General features: G+C 39.0%; 1 protein-coding gene across 1 annotated transcript in view; it reads right to left on the bottom strand.

Moving 5' to 3' along the window:
- The window catches only part of MALRD1 (MAM and LDL receptor class A domain containing 1), a 405,586-nt gene that overhangs the window by 362,890 nt on the left and 24,533 nt on the right, over window positions 1-18,163 (bottom strand). The window contains exons 3-4 of the mRNA XM_062210772.1: window positions 8,879-8,973; window positions 8,630-8,791 (exon numbers count right to left, since the gene is read on the bottom strand). Coding sequence (XP_062066756.1) covers window positions 8,630-8,791; window positions 8,879-8,973 — 257 coding nt within the window. The remainder of the gene's footprint in view (window positions 1-8,629; window positions 8,792-8,878; window positions 8,974-18,163) is intronic.

Raw genomic sequence — 18,163 nt, 5'->3', positions numbered from 1 at the left:
GGACCTCTCTGTGTCTGTCTCTCTGACTCTAAAATACTTTTTCAGACCAGTGAGAAACATATACAACACACATGGAAATCTGTTTATGTGTAGCCCTTAGACAGTCATACCTTCTTCACACAAAACAGAATACCCATGTGGCTACTTAGAAATCAGCACTATGTTGGAAAAGCCCATCAAAGACTGTTATGTAGAGGTGGTTTTATATTATAACAACAGAGCATAATGATTAAAAGTGTAACTCAGAACCAAACTACTTGGGTTCAGGTCCTAGTTACATCACAACAGGACCCTGGAGAACATACTTAACATGCCTGTACCTCAGTTTTCTCCTTAAATAGAAATCACAAAATCACCAACCTGTGATAAAGTTTATACAAGAAAAATGAATTACACATAAAATATACCTAATAAATAGTTGGCATTAAGTAAATATTAGCTACTATTATTATAACAGTTACTAGATATTTATGAATTTTATGCTTAAAGATAGAAATTTATTCTATAAAAATTAACATTTTATTCTTCTGAAAGCTATTTCACAGATATATATATGTATATATATGTAGGCTGAATTAAGCATGTCTTTGACATTTTTGGAGAAGAAATGCATATTAAATGCATTATCACTCATCTCTTTTTTCCCTCCTCACATTCTTCCCCTCAAAAACCTCAGTGTTTTGGTCGGCGCCGTGGCTCAACAGGCTAATCCTCCGCCTAGCAGCGCCAGTACACTGGGTTCTAGTCCCGGTCGGGGCGCCAGATTCTGTCCCAGTTGCCCCTCTTCCAGGCCAGCTCTCTGCCATGGCCCAGGAGTGCAGTGAAGGATGGCCCAAGTGCTTGGGCCCTGCACCCGCATGGGAGACCAGGAGAAGCACCTGGCTCCTGGCTTCGGATCAGCGCGGTGCGCCGGCCGCGGTGGCCACTGGAGGGTGAACCAACGGCAAAGGAAGACCTTTGTCTCTGTCTCTCTTTCTCTCACTATCCACTCTGCCTGTCCAAAATAATAATAATAATAATAATAATAATAAATAATAATAAAAACCTCAGTGTTTTGACTGATGTCCAGAAACACAAATTGATATCACAAATAACCCCCTCTCCTGAATCCTCTCCCATATCTCTGCAGCCTATTGGACATTTTCATTCAGATGACGAGTCCCTTCATAATATTTTGTTCTTTCTCCTCAAATTGAATCTCTAACCTCACTCAATTTCTGACAATGATGCCAAGAGTCTGTTGTACTGTAATGCTCAAAATTCCAAAGGACTTTTGGAATAACTGTTTCCTCAATTCTCGTGTCCAATCAGCCAAGACCCATCAAGCCTTATATTCCCTCCATCCCTATTTCCACTCCTATATCATGCCTGATATATTGAAGTAGCTCTTAAATTGCCTTCTTGCCATAATCCTCTCAGAATTTGCAATAGGATGCTGACGCTGTGGTGCGGCAGGTCAAACCATCATCTGCAGTGTGGGCTCCCACATAGGTGACAGTTCAATCCCAGCTGCCCCATTATTAATCCAGCTCCCTGCTAAGGTGCCTGGGAAAGCAGCAGAGGATGGCTCAAATCCTTGAGCCCCCAAAACCATGTGTGGGACCCAGGTTAAACTGGCTCCTGGCTTCAGCCTGACCCATCCGCTGCTACTGTGGGCATTTGGGGGCAATGAACCAGTGGGAGAAAGATCTCTCCTCTCTCTCTCTCTCTCTCTCTCTCTCTCTCTCTCTCTCTGTCTCCCCATCTCTTGCAGTAACTCTGACTTTCAAATAAAATATTTTTTTAAAAATCAGCAATAGATATATGTTTACTTGATTGAGTTATCTTACATATTACCTTGGTAAGGAAAAATACTGTGAAAATAAGCTACTATATGAGTTCACTGGCTCAGCAAGAGGAAATCTTTTAAAGATTTATTTATTGGGCGGCGCCGCGGCTCACTAGGCTAATCCTCCGCCTGCGGCACCGGCACACCGGGTTCTAGTCCCGGTTGGGGCGCCGGATTCTGTCCCGGTTGCCCCTCTTCCAGGCCAGCTCTCTGCTGTGGCCTGGGAGGGCAGTGGAGGATGGCCCAAGTGCTTGGGCCCTGCACCCCATGGGAGACCAGGAGAAGCACCTGGCTCCTGGCCTTGGGTCAGCGTGGTGCGCCGGCCGCAGCGGCCATTGGGGGGTGAACCAACGGAAAAGGAAGACATTCCTCTCTTTCTCTCTGTCTCTCTCTCACTGTCCACTCTGCCTGTCAAAAAAAAAAAAAGATTTATTAATTTACTTGAAAGGCAGCATTAGAGAGAGAGAGAAAGAGGCAAGGCGAGGCGAGGAGAGGAGAGGAGAAGAGAGGAGATCTTCCATCCACTCGTTTACTCCCCCAAATGGCTGCAATAGCTGGGGCTGGGCCAGGTCAAAGCCAAGATTTGAGAACCTGTCTGGTTCTCCCAAGTAGGTAGCAGGAGCTTAAGCACTTGGGCCATCTTCTGCTTTCCCAGGCACATTAGCAGGGCACTGGACTGAAAGTAGAACTAGCACTCAAATGGGATGTTGGTGTCACAGGGAGAGGCTTAACATGCTGCACAACACTGGCCTAAAGAGGAAACGTTTACCTTAGGGAAAGAACTCTGTCTCTACAAATAGTGAAATTGACTAATGGGTCTGGTATAATAGCAAAACTCAAAACCGACCAGGCAGCCGGCGCCATGGCGCACTAAGTTAATCCTCTGCCTGCAGTGCCGGCATCCCATATGGGTGCCGGGTTCTAGTCCTGGCTGCTCCTCTCCAGTCCAGCTCTCTGCTGTGGCCTGGGTAGCCTGGGAGGTCAGTGAAGGATGGCCTGAGTGCTTGGGCCCCTGCACCCGCATGGGAGACCAGAAAGAAATTCCTGGCTCCTGGCTTCGGATCGGCATAGCTCCAGCCGATGGAGCCATTTGGAGAGTGAACCAACTGAAGAAAGACCTTTCTCTCTTTCTCTCACTGTCTGTAAACTCTACTTGTCAAATAAAAAAAAAAAAAAGTGCAGCTAAATAGATTTAATCAAAATATTTCCCAGGAATTTTGGTTAGGATATGGGCAATTTACTAAAGAACCTGACAGCATCAGGTTGCATGAAGAGCCATGGTCAGAGGCTGAGTTGGGTATGTGCTGGTGTGATTTCTAAGAAAAGTGATATTTAACATTCCTGGTTTTCAGCAAAACCTTGGCAAAGATAGCTTCCAAACACCTACTTTGTTTTGATTGTATTGAAGAAAAGAACAAAAGAGGAACAAAGCAGAATCAACATCTGAGCTCCCTTCAATAGCAAAACAAGAGATAAATATTTAACACCCTGCTTGGGATGCCTGCATCCCATATTGAAGTGCCTGGGCTCAAGACCCAGCTCTGCTCCTGATTCCAGCTTCCTGCTGATGTGCACCTAGGGAGGCCATCATATGAGAAACCCACATCGAGTTCTCATCTCCTGATTTCAGGCTGGCCCAACCTCAGTTATTGTGGGCATCTGGGGAGTCACCCAGCAGATAGATCTCCTTCTGTCTCTTGAATAAATAAATAAGCAAACAAATAAATAAATATCAAAAAAAAGGAACCAAAAATGGTGTGGCAGAAGGTTTCACTTCCATTTGGGAACTGAATTTCTACTGTATATTTAGCTTATTTTATCCTTTGCTTCCTTCAACAATTTATAACAGTAGCAAGCATTTATGTTTATAATTTCAAAAATACAGTTACAGTTTATCAGTGCCATGCAGTGCCTAACACTATTGTTTCATTCAACAGAGAAGACAAAAGGACATTTAATGAGTCACATGCAATAGATGTGGCCAAATCCGGTGGAGGTTAGAATTTTTTTTTTCTCCTATTCCGTCTAAACCTCCATATGCTATACTATAATTAAAAATTATTATGGCTCAGTGATTAAGCAGTTGAGATCTGAAATCAGATTATCCCAGCTCCCAGTATGGTATAGGATTTAGTAGGTTACTCAACTTTGCAAAGCTCATAATCCTCAGGTAGACAAAGGTAAACAATCATTCTTCCTCAAAGGATTATTATCAAGAGTCAATTAGATTATGTTTAGTAGTCTGAATATGCTCTGGCCCTTGAATTCTTGCAGGAATTTAACCCCAAAGTCATAAATTAATGGTACTAAGAGGATAGAAACTTAATCCAATTAAAGGCTTAACATGAGGCCTTTGAGAAGCGATTGGATTAGGACATCAGGGGGAGGTCCTATGATTGAATCCTGGTAGCTTTATAATAGTCCACGTAAACATAGAACAAGTACACTCTGTCCCTTGCCATGTGTGGTTCTGCACTATCTCAGATCTCTGCCAGCAAGAACACCACCACCAGGGCCAGTGTTCTGCCATAGCAGATAAAGATACTGCCTGTGATGCCAGCATCTCATAAAGGCACCCATTTAGTTCTGGCTGCTCTATTCCTAATCCAGCTCCTTCATAATGGCCTGGGAAAAGCACAGGAAGATGGCTCAAGTGTTTGGGCCCCTGCCACCCATGTGGGTGACCTGGATGAAGCTCCTGACTCATCCCTAGACCATGCAGCCATCTGGGGAGTGAACCAGCAGATGAAAGATCCCTTTCTCTCTGCCCATATATCTCTGTAACTCTTTCAAATAAATAAATAAATATTTTAAAAGGTATTCTATCACCAGAGACCAAACCAAGAAGGCCTACCTGATCTTGGACAGTGAACTTGCAGAATCATAAGCCAAATTAACCTCTTTCCTTGGTAAAGTGAGCTCGCTCAGGTATTTTGTTATAATAATGAAAAGCTGGCTAATATATCCAAAAAGCATTAAACAGTGCAGTACACATGGTAAGTGTTAGTTGTTCTTATTCCTTAAATGTCTTCAGAGGGACCAGCATTATGGTATAGCAGGTAAAACCACTGCTTGCAATGCCGGCATCCCATATAGGCACTGGTTCAAGTCCCGGCTGTTCCACTTCTGATCCAGCTCCCTGCTAATGTGCCTGAGAAAGCAACAGAGAACAGACCCTGCACCCAAATGGAAGACCTGGAAGAAGCTCCTGGCTCCTGGCTTCAGCCTGGCCCAGCCCCGGCTACTGTGGCCACTTGAGGAGAGAATCAGCAGATGAAGATTTCTCTCTCTGTGCCTCCTTTTTTCTCTCTGGAACTCTGCCTTTCAAATAAATAAAATTAATCTTTGAAACCAAAGGTCTTCAGAAATGTTTTGAAATACTGCCATCTTTACTAGAAACACTATTTCCTATTTATATAGTAAAACTTCCACAGAAATTAACATATTTCAGTTTTGTGAAGGGATGGACCTAGTATTTTGCAGTTGAAAGTGACAAAGTCCACAGGTACGAGCTAGCTGCACAGGCTTTCTCAAAGGTCTATGCTAAGCTAGGATTGAGCTGGGACTAAAATACCTATTTTGACATTTTTAAATGAAGTATGCAAGGCTTTTTAACTATCAGAAGTCAGCAAGAAGGGGAAATTGCATAAAAGTCTCAGACACTAGCAAGTACTGAGACAGCAGATATCGTACAGTGACACAGATTAAAAAATTCCCTCAAGCCTCTCACCAAAGCTTTTCAGGAACAAGATACAAGATGGTGGCAGCCACTTTACAGATATAGCACAACTGTGTGGCCCACCAAACAAGAGCAAATGAAAATCTGCTCACTTACTGACATGACAGAACTAAAACATACCTGGAATCACAGATTGATAGAGCTGAAGGATCCCAAGAGAATCATATGGTCTCCTCATTCTTACAAGGCCTTTAAGGTACAAGCACCATTTTCACAGCAACAATAAAGCAATTTAGGAAACAAATTCATATCATGTACGTGTAGCTGCATTAGTTGCATCCACTGCTGCATTTACAGGGCTCAGGGGAAGAACCTTGCTGTCTCAGCCACAGAATTATCCTGAAGATGATGTATTCTGGAGTTTAAGTTTTATATTAATCTCCTGCATGTATTTAATCACCAAACCCCACAATGTGCCATTTGAGAATGAGCGGCTAAGGAAAATAAGAAAATTATTTTGAGAGTTTAACCTAAAAACATCCAGCAAGTTCCAATTCCGTCCAACATCCAAACCTGTATTAATTTGGATAGTCAGATAAAAAAGGCACAAAGCTTGACAAAGATAGCTTAAGACTCTCACTGTTGTCTCCATCTCAGAGTTGAAAAATATGTACAAACCACGACAAAACACATGCCTAGACAATATTCCCATCTCAGTCACTAAAGTTTATATAAGCATGGAGAAAGAAGGAATTTCCACAAAGTTATCCTTCAGTTTCTAATCGATGTGACTCAATTTTTACAAAATGATATTGGTTCCATTTTCTTGCTATTGTTCTTTAAAATGACAGACAGAAACAAGAATAAGAACAGAAGTTTAGGAAATAAGCCAAAAAATTTTCTAGCAAGTAAGAACACCTGAACGTAAACAGAGAATCAGATTGATGCTCAGGGCAATTCATTCTGCACAACACTCCTCACCAAAGCCACAGATTTCTTTAGGGCCCAGGAACACATACTGTATTCTCCCACACTTGTCAAAAATCCTCCCTTAAAGTCGTGCTGCAATCGCTTCTCGGCCTTTTGACGAAGATCAAGTGTAAAGTGGTACTGGGTGTGGGCCAGTATTGTAGTGCAACAGTTTCATCTTACATTTGCAATGCCAGCATCTCATATCTGAGCATGGATTCATCCCAGCTTCTCTGCTTCTGATCCAGCACCTTGGTAACGTGCCTAGGAAAGCAGCAGAGGATGCCCCAAGTACTTAGGGCACTGCCACCAATGTGGGAAACCCAAATGGAGTTCCAGACTGCTGGCTTCAGCTTGGTCAGCCCTGACCACTGTGACCATTTGGGGAGTGAACCAGTAGAGGAAAGATCTCTGTCTCTCCCTCTCTCTGTACTCTTCCTTCCAAATAAATTAATAATTTATTTATTTATTTTTATTTTTTTTTTGACAGGCAGAGTGGATAGTGAGAGACAGAGACAGAGAGAAAGGTCTTCCTTTACCGTTGGTTCACCTTCCAATGGCCGCTGCGGCCAGCACGCTGCAGCCAGCGCACCGTGCTGATCCAAAGCCAGGAGCCAGGTACTTCTGGTCTCCCAAGCGGGTGCAGGACCCAAGGACTTGAGCCATCCTCCTCTACACTCCTGGGCCATAGCAGAGAGCTGGACTGGAAGAGGGGCAACCGGGACAGAATCCGGTGCCCTGACAGGAACTAAACGCAGTGTGCCGGCGCCGCAAGGCAGAGGATTAGCCTATTGAGCCAAGGCACCGGCCTAAATAAATTAATAATTTTTTAAAATGTGGTATTGGGAAGCATTCTTGTATCATTCCTACCATATCCCAAGTTTTAATACAAGTCTTCATTAAGTAAATAGATCAGTCACTCATAGAAATGATACCTCTCCTCTCCAAACACACACACACACACACACATCACAATGTGCACTCCTTATTTCACTTCAGGAGAGCGCAGAGTCTCAAACTACAGCCATGCATTTCCAACGACACAGATCCTGTTAAGTTTAGGAGTCACTTAGTCATCTGCTACGTGATTTTTTTAAACCTTCTTTGGATTCTCATTTAGTTTAACAAAATCTGAAATTTTCAAATTATAGTGATTTTATGAAAGATCAGCTAATAAAATGTGCCATTCTTTTATCACATAACTCAACCTTTATAATAGAGACCCTGCTCATTTTTCTATCCTTTTCCTCTTAGCCACTCAAAATAATTTAAAGTAAAATTCAATCCAATTCCATCCCTATATTTTCACAAGTGTTAAATTCATTATACAACAGATGATTAGCCACTGCACATAAAATTTATAAAACTGAAAATAAATTAAAAAGGAAATCTCTAAACTGATCCACAAGTCAAGTTTAGAAAGTAAATTTATTAGGAATAACATGCTTTAAGATCCCATTTTTAACTAGAAAATTTTGTTTGACTGTCTCAAATGTTAATAAGCAATACTTTCCCAATATCCTGTATAATAATTAGGTTACAATTTCCATCATCCATAAGTTTCATTAAGCTGCATAAATAAATTTGCCTTTTATAGGTTTGCATTGGCTTAAAATCTCAAAATCATTTTGGAAAAAAATAAGGTTGTGTTAAAATGAGCTTAACCATGAAATGAATACAACAATAGAATATAATAATTTTTCAACTTGAACAGCATTTGGAATTAGTATTTAAATCAAATAGTCTATTCCTTAAATTGCTGAACATGATCTAGGTTGGAAGGAAAATTATTCTTGGGAAAAAAAATGAAAAGGAAAAGGAAGTTAGAATAGTAAAAGAGGAAAATAGAAGAGTTCAAGAAATTAAGGAAAGAATTAAAAGGTCATGTTTTACTAATGTATCAATATCTTTAAATATACCAACTTTAGTTTCGGTATATCAACTCAAAACACTGTTATAGAAGTGGCTTCTATGGTAATAGACCATCCCAATCTTCCTAGGACTGCCCATTTTCAATACTCAAAAGTCCTGAGATGTTCCTCAGGCCCCAGCAAACTGGGATTGTTAATTTACTTTTAAGTCATTTGGTGTTAAAGATGCATATGTTATCATTTTTGCTTCAAATGTGTAGTTGGAGAATAAAACACACAAACCTGAAATCTCTGTGAGCTCTGGATTTTGACAACATTTCTCTCCCACTGATTTTGGAGCCCAGCTGTATTTTGCCATAAATGCTGAACAGCACCACTGCATGCAGATTGGAGTCCTACCATTAATTTACAACTCACATGAGTGATGAAGTAATAAAATGTGATCTGCAAAAAAAAAAAATTTATGTCCAATTACAATAAAGAAGGTACTCAACATGACAAATATTTAAAATGCTTTGTGCTTTCAAATACCTGACAAGCACGTTGGTTATCAGTTGAAAGGAAAACTCTGCTTCTTAAGTATGAGGAAGTAGAATCCACTTTGGAGACCAGTGAGACGAAGTGGGCTATAAAAAAAAGAGAGAGACAGAGTCAGTGTACTCGATTCTGAATCAGACACTAGTGATTAACTCAAGCCTACACCCATGTTAGGTCAATATAATTTTTTTTAAGAAAGACACACCTAACCACATTATTTGTTTTTCTAAGTGTTATCATATTTTTGCTTCTTTATATTACTCTGTAAAATAACTAATTGTGATTATACTTCCTATACCATTATAATAGTGTATAATCACAATCCAATGTATCACATCTACCATAGAAAGCTAAGACTCTGCCAAGATGGTATCAGGGGAAATATTTTACTGGAACTGCCCTACAAAAATATGCAATTCAATCAAGAATTCAAAAGAGATCATCACTCTTTGTGCTTTGTTCAGAAAGAGTTGAATCAAATAGCCCCGGCTTCACCCAGTATCATGGAAAGAACATTGAGTCCTAATGCTCTCCTGTTTGCTGCAGTACCTACCCTGTCAGGGAATCTGCCACTATTTAGAAAACTATAAAAATATGTAGAGCATTCCCTAAGCCTTCATAGATTTCTTTTAGTGCTTTAAAAGGGTTATACTTATAATCTGAGAACCATTGTTTTCTGCTTCTCTATTTGCTACTTGTCAAAAGGAATAATAAAGATGATTGATAATGATTGTGATGACATTTCTACCCAAGTTACTAAGTGTTTTTTTAAAGTTGAACTGTCAATAAAATCTAATTTTCTATCATGGAGAGAATCTATAACAAAATTGCAACACCTAATAAAGTTATCTACTTCACTTCCAAAACTGTACCCTAATTAAGAAGAGGTAAAATTAATAATTGTTTATAAATATAGAGGTACAACTGAAATTACTGCAATAATAGAAAACTGTTCTAAAAATATATTCCCTAGAATTATTATGTAAACTTAATTTAGATGAAGAGATGTGTATCATGGAGGTACAAGTCGACTATTATTACTTTGCTTTTGTATCAGGTAAACAAATGTTGTATGAGCGAACAATCAAATACATATTAAGAGCCATATGGACATATTATTTTAGGTTTAAACAGTATTATGAATACAAATGATAATAGCATTCAACATGCTCTAAATTATATTTATAAATATTCTGCTACTGGGGCCAGCATTGTGACATAATGAATTAAGCCACCGACTGCAATGCCAGCATCGTATATGATGCTGGTTCAATTCCCAGTTGCTCCACTTCCAATCCAACTCTCCGATAATGTGTCTGGGAAAGCAGTGGAAGATGGTCCAAGTCCTTGGGCCTTTCTGCCCACATGGCAGATCCAGATGAAGCTCCTGGATCCTGGCTTCAGCCATTTTGGGAGTGAAACAGCATATGGAAGATACCTCTCTCTCCCTTTCTCTCTTTCTCTCTTTCTCTCTTTCTGTAATTCTGCCTTTCAAATAAATAAAATAAATCTTTTTTAAAAAACAAAAATAATATCCACTACTAAAATGAATCATAAGAAACTCAGGAAAATATTTTCATTCATCAAGGTAATTTTTTAAATTAGTCATTTATTTTTTAAAAGCTTGGTTTTAAAAATCATACTTGCGGCTGGCGCCGTGGCTCAATAAGCTAATCCTCCGCCTGTGGCGCTGCACACCGCGTTCTAGTCCCGTTGGGGGCACCAGATTCTGTCCTGGTTGCCCCTCTTGCAGGCCAGCTCTCTGCTGTGGCCCGGGAGTGCAGTGGAGGATGGCCCAAGTGTTTGGGCCCTGCACCCGCATGGGAGACCAGGAGGAAGGACCTGGCTCCTGGCTTCAGATTGGTGCAGCGCGCCAGCCGTAGCAGCCATTTTGGGGGTGAACCAATGGAAAAAGAAGACCTTTCTCTCTGCTCTCTCTCTCTCACTGTCCACTCTGCCTGTCAAAAAAAAAAATCATACTTGCCTTAATATAATAAGCCACTGGACAATAAAGTAACATTTTACAATAATATTTTTCAAATTTCAAATAAGTATTGAAGTGATTAAACACTGTGTTCTATGAATAGAATAAGTATGAATGTTACTTGGTGCATGCTATGTATGACACAATAAATTCTCCTGTGTTTTCTCAAATATTAAATAAAGTTGAATCTTTATAGTCATCTATGAAGTTTTACATTCAAGAATAAGTTGAGATCCATTGACTTGGGTTGTAGTAACAACTTTCTTTTTGAGAACAGAAATAAAAATGTTCAAAATGCATCCAATAGCAGTATCTGTTTTCTACCTTTAATTCCAACTTAGTGACAATACCAAAGATTTTTTTATTGTACATTCCATATTACTTTGCTCCTCACAGTATGAATATACAATTTCTTTAATTCACAGATGGAAATGTTCTTTAGAGCACACTATAAGTAAATTTTCTTGACTTTCAGAAAACATTAGTCATCAAGTCAACTTCTAAGCGAAAGTTTGGCAGTCTAACTTTTCCTATATCCTTATTACCTCATCTAACACTGCCGCCTTCTGGCTCTAACCATTGAAAGGAGACTATGATAATAAAAAATGGTATCCAACATTCTGTAAATCTATTCCTCTCACTGGATATTATAATTCACATATCACATACACACACACGCATTATCCACGTCATCACGTCTCCTGTAAATCTTTACACCATATTCATTTCAGTTTATTTATGATTCCACAAATTCCCATTAATGACCTCATATATAAAAGCAACGCTTAACTTTAACACATATATAAAACAATCTTGAGATAAAGTATTAATTAATTATTAAACTGACAACACAGAATAAAAAGTCATGATTTCAGGTATCATCTTAAATTTTTTTGTCAAAAGACCTTTAAAAAATATTTTTCCTCAGTAACTGGGTAAATGTTGGAGTAAATCCCAAAATGAACCAAATTTAATACCTAAAAAAAACGAGTATATAAAATATGAAAGCAAGAAAATCAGAGCTAACCCCAGTAAAGTGGGTAATGAATTCCACTAGCCTTGAGCTTCTATAAAAGGTAAGGTAGAATTTTCAGTCTCATATTCAATTACTGATAGGCAGCTTTGTAGTCTTCCACTTCCCAAGTTTTAGGTGACTAATGAGATTAAATGTGAGCAGGACAAACAAATCCTATTGCATGCTACAGACTAACCAATTGGCAAAAAGAAACTAAAAAAAAAAAGAGAGAGAGAGAAAAAGGAAGCATTTTAACAATGAGATAATACCAGTTCTCAAGCTCATTTCCCAAAATATCAAACAGTAATGATGGGTTATCAAAACGAGGTCCAGGGACCCATGTTGTGGAACAGCAGGTGAAGCCACCCCTCTGAGACACAGGCATCCTACATGAGAATGCCAGTTTGAGTCCCAGCTCAAAACAAGCTCCAAGGACTAAAGGCTAGGTTCAACTGTCAAAATATATAGAAAAAGGAATGTGTTCATCCCTGACAGAAATATTTCAGCTAACACAAAGGAAATTACCATCCAGAAACACTTTCAAGTTTGTTATATACATAATTTATTAAATTCTGTTTCCATTGAAATATAAATTTTGTCTCATACCCATTCTTAAACTCAATACAACCAGATAATATCTGCTTAAACTATACTTTATCTCTCAAAGGATACCCTCAAATAATAATTGTTTATAGATTGTTAGCAACTTGTATATGCATGCTGCTATAAAACTTGTTTGGCTACTGTGACAAAAGACTAAGTGAATCATTTTAAATGAGCATAAAATATACAATAAAACAAAGGTTATATTAATAAAAATGCTATATTAAAGACCTCTGAAACTTTTCTCCTCTATAAAGTAATTTATAAACTGGCATAATATTTTCAAACTATGCAATTGATAAAGGGTTAATATCCAGAAACTATAAAGAGCCCAAGAAATTCAACAACAACAAAACAAACAATCTGGCTAAGAAATGGGCAAAGGACTTGAACCAGCATTTTTCAAGAGGGGCAATTCAAATGGCCAGCAGACACTTGAGAAAATACTCAGGATCATTAGCTATCAGAGAAATGCGAATCAAAACTATAACAAGGTTTTACCTCACCCCAGTTACAATGGCTTTTATACAGAAATCAACAAACAAATGCTGGCGAAGATATGGGGAAAAATGTATCCTAGCTCACTGTTGGTTGGAATGTAAACTGGTGCAGCCACTGTGGAAGACAGTATAGAGATACCTCAGAAAGCTGAATATAGACCTACCATATGATTCAGCCATCCCACTCCTGGGAATTTACCCAAACCAAACAAACCAGCATATGAAAGAGTTATCTGTATCCCCAATGTTCATTGCAGCAAAATTCACAATAGCTAATATATGGAATCTACCCATATGTCCATCAACTGAAGACTGGATAAAGAAATTATGGTGTATATACACTAAGGAGTACTACTCAGCTGTTAGAAGAAAAAAAAAAAGAATGAAACCCTGTCTTTTGCTACAAAATGTATACAACTGGAAACCATTATACTTAGTGAAATAAGCCAATCCCAAAAAAAGACAGAAATCATATATTTTCCCTGATCTGGGATAACAGCGTACCTAAAATGTAATGTATTGGAGTGAAATGGACATTTTGAGATTCAATGACTGTTTACACTCTTGTCTCTTCTGTTGAGGAACAGTTTTTTTTTTTCCATCAAACTATATGTTGAACCGTTTTACTTAGTATAAGGTTAACCTTACAATCATTAAGTAAACTAAAGTAGATCTTTGTAAAAATTAAGAGTGGAAATGGGAGAGGGAGAAGGAAGAAGGGCTGGAGGGTGGACAGGAGAGAGAGTAGAATGGTAAGTATAATTATGCTCCTAAATTTGTATATATGAAACACATGAAATGTGTAGAACTTAAATTAATAAAGGAAAAGTATAGATAATCTTAATAATAACATATATGATAAAAATCAATTAATAACTATAATTGTATAATTGACAATAATCTGACTGCAGTTCAGTGTTGATGGGTACAAAACACATAAAGATAATTTACAGCAATAGCAGCATAAAAGGGGGAAAATGGAACTATATATAATTAAAATTTTTGCACAGTATCGGAATTTAGTCTTAATTCAATGTAGGTTATGTATTTTAAGATGTTTAAGACTGACATGGTGGCACAGCTGGCTAAGCATACACCTAAGATGCCAGCATCCCACATGAACACTGATTCAAGTCCCAACTGCACCACTTCCTATCTAGCTCCCTGCTGATGCACTTGGAAAAGCAGCCAAAGATACTAGGGGTCCTAGCACGCATGTGGGAGACATGGATGGAGTTTCAGGCTCCTGGCTTCACCCTGATGCAGCTCTGCCTATTGCAGCCATTTAGTGAGTGAACTAGTGGGTAGTGGACTCTCTCTCTCTCTCTCTCTCTCTCTCTCTATATATATATATATATATATATATATATAACTCTACCTTTCAAATAAACAAACAAATCTTCTTTAAAAAGTTGTTAAATATAGTCATTCCTACTAAAAGAACTCAAGATATAGCAAAAAGTGACAAGGAAATTAATACAATGTACTATTTAAGACAAAAGAATGCATTAACAAAAATGCAGAACAGTGTAACAAGAGCAACATGAGTCACACTGAAAAATAGCAAAATACTAGGTTTAAATCATATCTCATTAGTAATTACGTTATATGTAAATGGATTAAATTTTCCAGTCAAACCTCAGATGTGTAAATATTGCATGAAATTATGATCCAACTATATAATGTCTATACATTTTATATTCAACTACACAAAAAGTCTAAAAGTAAACAGACAAAAAAAGAATCTGAAGAATAATAACCAAAAGAGAGCTGGAATGGTTTCTTTTGGAAAAAAGCAATATTTTTAAGACAAAAACTTGTTTTTAAAGACAAAGAAGGGAATTTTATAATGATACAAGTGTAACCCATAAGAAGATATAAAGTTATAAACATACAAGAATAGCTTCAAGAAGTTTATGGAAACTGGGTATTGTGAAAATCTACATGTTTTTTAAAAATTTCAACAAAATAAACTCATCTTTTTAAAACATAATTTTTAGTGACCTTTAATATTCCTTTCATGGATCCATTATATCTAAGATCATGATATTAAATTAAGTAAATTTATCCTTTAAACTTTTTATAAGCTTTTTTGATGCCCCCTCATCTATGCATGTAAAACAGGCTAATAAAATTTAAGTGAAAAATAGACAATCTAACAGTAATAGTTGGAGAGTTCAATATTCTACCTTCAAAAATGGGTATAACTATTTGACTGAAAGAAATAAATGACTTGAAAAATACTATAAACAATTAGACTTAACAGACATATTAAGATCACTCCATCAAACAACAGAACACAGAACTTCTAAAGTACCCATAAAACATTTTTCAGGAAATATCATATTTTTGGTCATAAAAAAAATCTCAATACCTGTCGGGGTCCGCGCAACATGTGGCCTCTTAGCAGTGAACTACTGAAGTAGAGCTAAGCAGCCCAGGCCGGAAAGTACTGATAACACCACCCTGTGTCTTAAGAGTTTATGACCATTCCCCAACCTGCACAAGCATTGCAGTTGCAAGATAACCTTGTGACCGCCCTCTGCTTGCACAGGCATTGCAGCTGCAAGGTAAACTACCCTCCTTCCCCCGCCTGACATCCTGCCTTCACGATATATAAGTGAGTGGTTAAAAAAATAAAGACACAGCTTGAACAGCCATGTTGTCTTGCTGTCATCTTTGTGTCTCCTGTCCCTTTCATTCCCCATTCTAGGTACTTGGCCCTAGTTGATGTCCCGCGGGACGGGACAAATACCTTTAAAAGGATGTGAATCATACAAGTATATTCTCAAGCTACAATGGGATGATTTGAATCAATAATAGGAAAGGTCAGCATTATGTGCAATGCTGGCATCCCATGAGTATCTGTATCAGTCCAGGGTGCCCTACTTCTGATCCAACTCTCTGCTAATACAAGTTTGAAAGCAGTACAAGATGGTCTAAGTGTATGAGCCCCTACATCCACATGGGACTCCTGGGTGGAGGAGTCCCCAGCTTCTGGCATCAGCCTGGCACAGCCCTGTGCATTGCAACCATTTAGGAAGTGAACCAGCAAATAGTGGCCGGCGCCGCGGCTCAATAGACTAATCCTCTGCCTTGCGGCGCCGGCACACCAGGTTCTAGCCCCGGTCGGGGCACCGGATTCTGTCTCAGTAGCCCCTCTTCCAGGCCAGCTCTCTGCTGTGGCCAGGGAGTGCAGTGGAAGATGGCCCAAGTGCTTGGGTCCTGCACCCCATGGGAGACCAGGAGAAGCACCTGGCTCCTGGCTTCGGATCAGCACAGTGCGCATGCCGCGGCGGCCACTGGAGGGTAAACCAACGGCAAAAGGAAGACCTTTCTCTCTGCCTCTCTCTCTCTCACTGTCCACTCTGCCTGTCAAAAAATAAATAAATAAAAATGAATAAATAAATAAATAAACAAAATAAAATAGTTAACTTTTTTAAAAAGTAAATGTGGGAAATTCACAAACATATAACAAATACATAGAAAGCAAATGACACTCCTAATTTTAGGTGGATTTTTGTATAAGGTGTAAGGTAGGGGTCTTGCTTCATACTTCTGCATGAGGAAATCCAGTTTTCCCAGCACCATTTTTTGAATAGACTTTCCTTGCTCCAGGAATTGGTTTTAGCTCCTTGATCAAATATAAGTTGACTGTAGATTGATTTCTGGTGTTTCTATTCTGTTCAATTGGTCTATCCATCTGTTTTGGTACCAGTACCAAGCTATTTTGATTAAAACTGCCCTGCAGTATGGAAGACTTAATATTTGTTAACACAGCAATAATCATTACAGAGTCACTTCAATTCTTCTCAAAATGTCAACAACAATTTTCGAGAATTCACAAGTTGATCCTAAAATTCATATGGAAATGGAAGAAACACAAAATAACACAAAAATAACTTGAAAAACAAGAACAAAAAATTGTAGGACTCACATTTTCTTAATTCCTGTTAAAGCTTACTACAAAGCTGCAGTAACCAAGACTGTGGTATTGCCAAAAACATAGGCATAAAAATCAGTGCAGTAGAATTAAGAAACAAACTGATATATCTATAGTCAATTGTATCTCTTTATTTTAAAGGCAGAGTTACGGACATAGAGGAGAGAGGAGGAGAGAGAGAGAAAGAGAGAGAGAGAGAGAGAGAATCTTCCATCTGCTGGTTCACTCCCACATGGCAGTAACAGCAAGGGTTGGGCCAGGCCAAAGGCAGGAGTCAGGAGCTTCATCCACAGGGTGCAGGGGCCCAAGTATTCGGGTCATCTTCCACTGCTTTCTCAGGTGCAATAGCAGGGAGCGGGACTCCACATCTTTGTGGAATAGCTGGAGCTCAAACCAGCACCCTTATGGAACGTCAGCATCACAGGCAGCAAGTTAACTTGCTACACCACAATGCCAGCCCCTCAATTTTATTTTTGACCAGGTGTTAAAAAAAAAGTTGAGGCCGGCGCCGTGGCTTAACAGGCTAATCCTCCGCCTTGCGGTGCCGGCACCCCGGGTTCTAATCCTGGTTGGGGTGCCAGATTCTATCCCGGTTGCCACTCTTCCAGGCCAGCTCTCTGCTAAGGCCCAGGAAGGCAGTGGAGGATGGCCCAAGTCCTTGGGCCCTGCACCCGCATGGGAGACCAGGAGAAGCACCTGGCTCCTGCCTTCGGATCAGCGAGATGCGCCGGCCGCAGCGGCCATTGAAGGGTGAACCAACGGCAAAAAGGAAGACCTTTCTCTCTGTCTCTCTCTCTCTCACTATCCACTCTGCCTGTCCAAAAAAAAAAAAAAAAGTTGAACGTGGGAAATAGTCTTTGCAATACATAGTGCTTGGAAAACCAGATAACTACATGCAAAAATAAGTGGAAACTTCACATGATATCCAAAAATTAATTAAACCTGAATTAAAGGTTTAAATATAAGAGGTAAACTTGTAAAAGAAATCTTAAGTGGAACTATACGATCTTTGCTTATGCAATGGCTTCTTAGGCATGACACCTAAAGCAAAAGCAATCAAATAAATAAAGAAGCAAGCAGGTAGGTAGATGGATGGATGGGTGGATGGACAAATGTAATAATAAGTTTGGCTTCAAAATTATATAGACTAATACAGGAGGACCAAAAATGGCAGTGACAGAAGATAAATCCTTAATTTTGGTCATGCCCTAAAACAAGGGTGGGGAACGTTTTT

The sequence above is a fragment of the Lepus europaeus genome, chromosome 14, assembly GCF_033115175.1.
Source record: "Lepus europaeus isolate LE1 chromosome 14, mLepTim1.pri, whole genome shotgun sequence".
NCBI classification, from domain to species: domain Eukaryota; kingdom Metazoa; phylum Chordata; class Mammalia; order Lagomorpha; family Leporidae; genus Lepus; species Lepus europaeus.
Note: the sequence above shows the minus strand (reverse complement) of the source record. Positions and strands in the feature narration are given on the sequence as shown.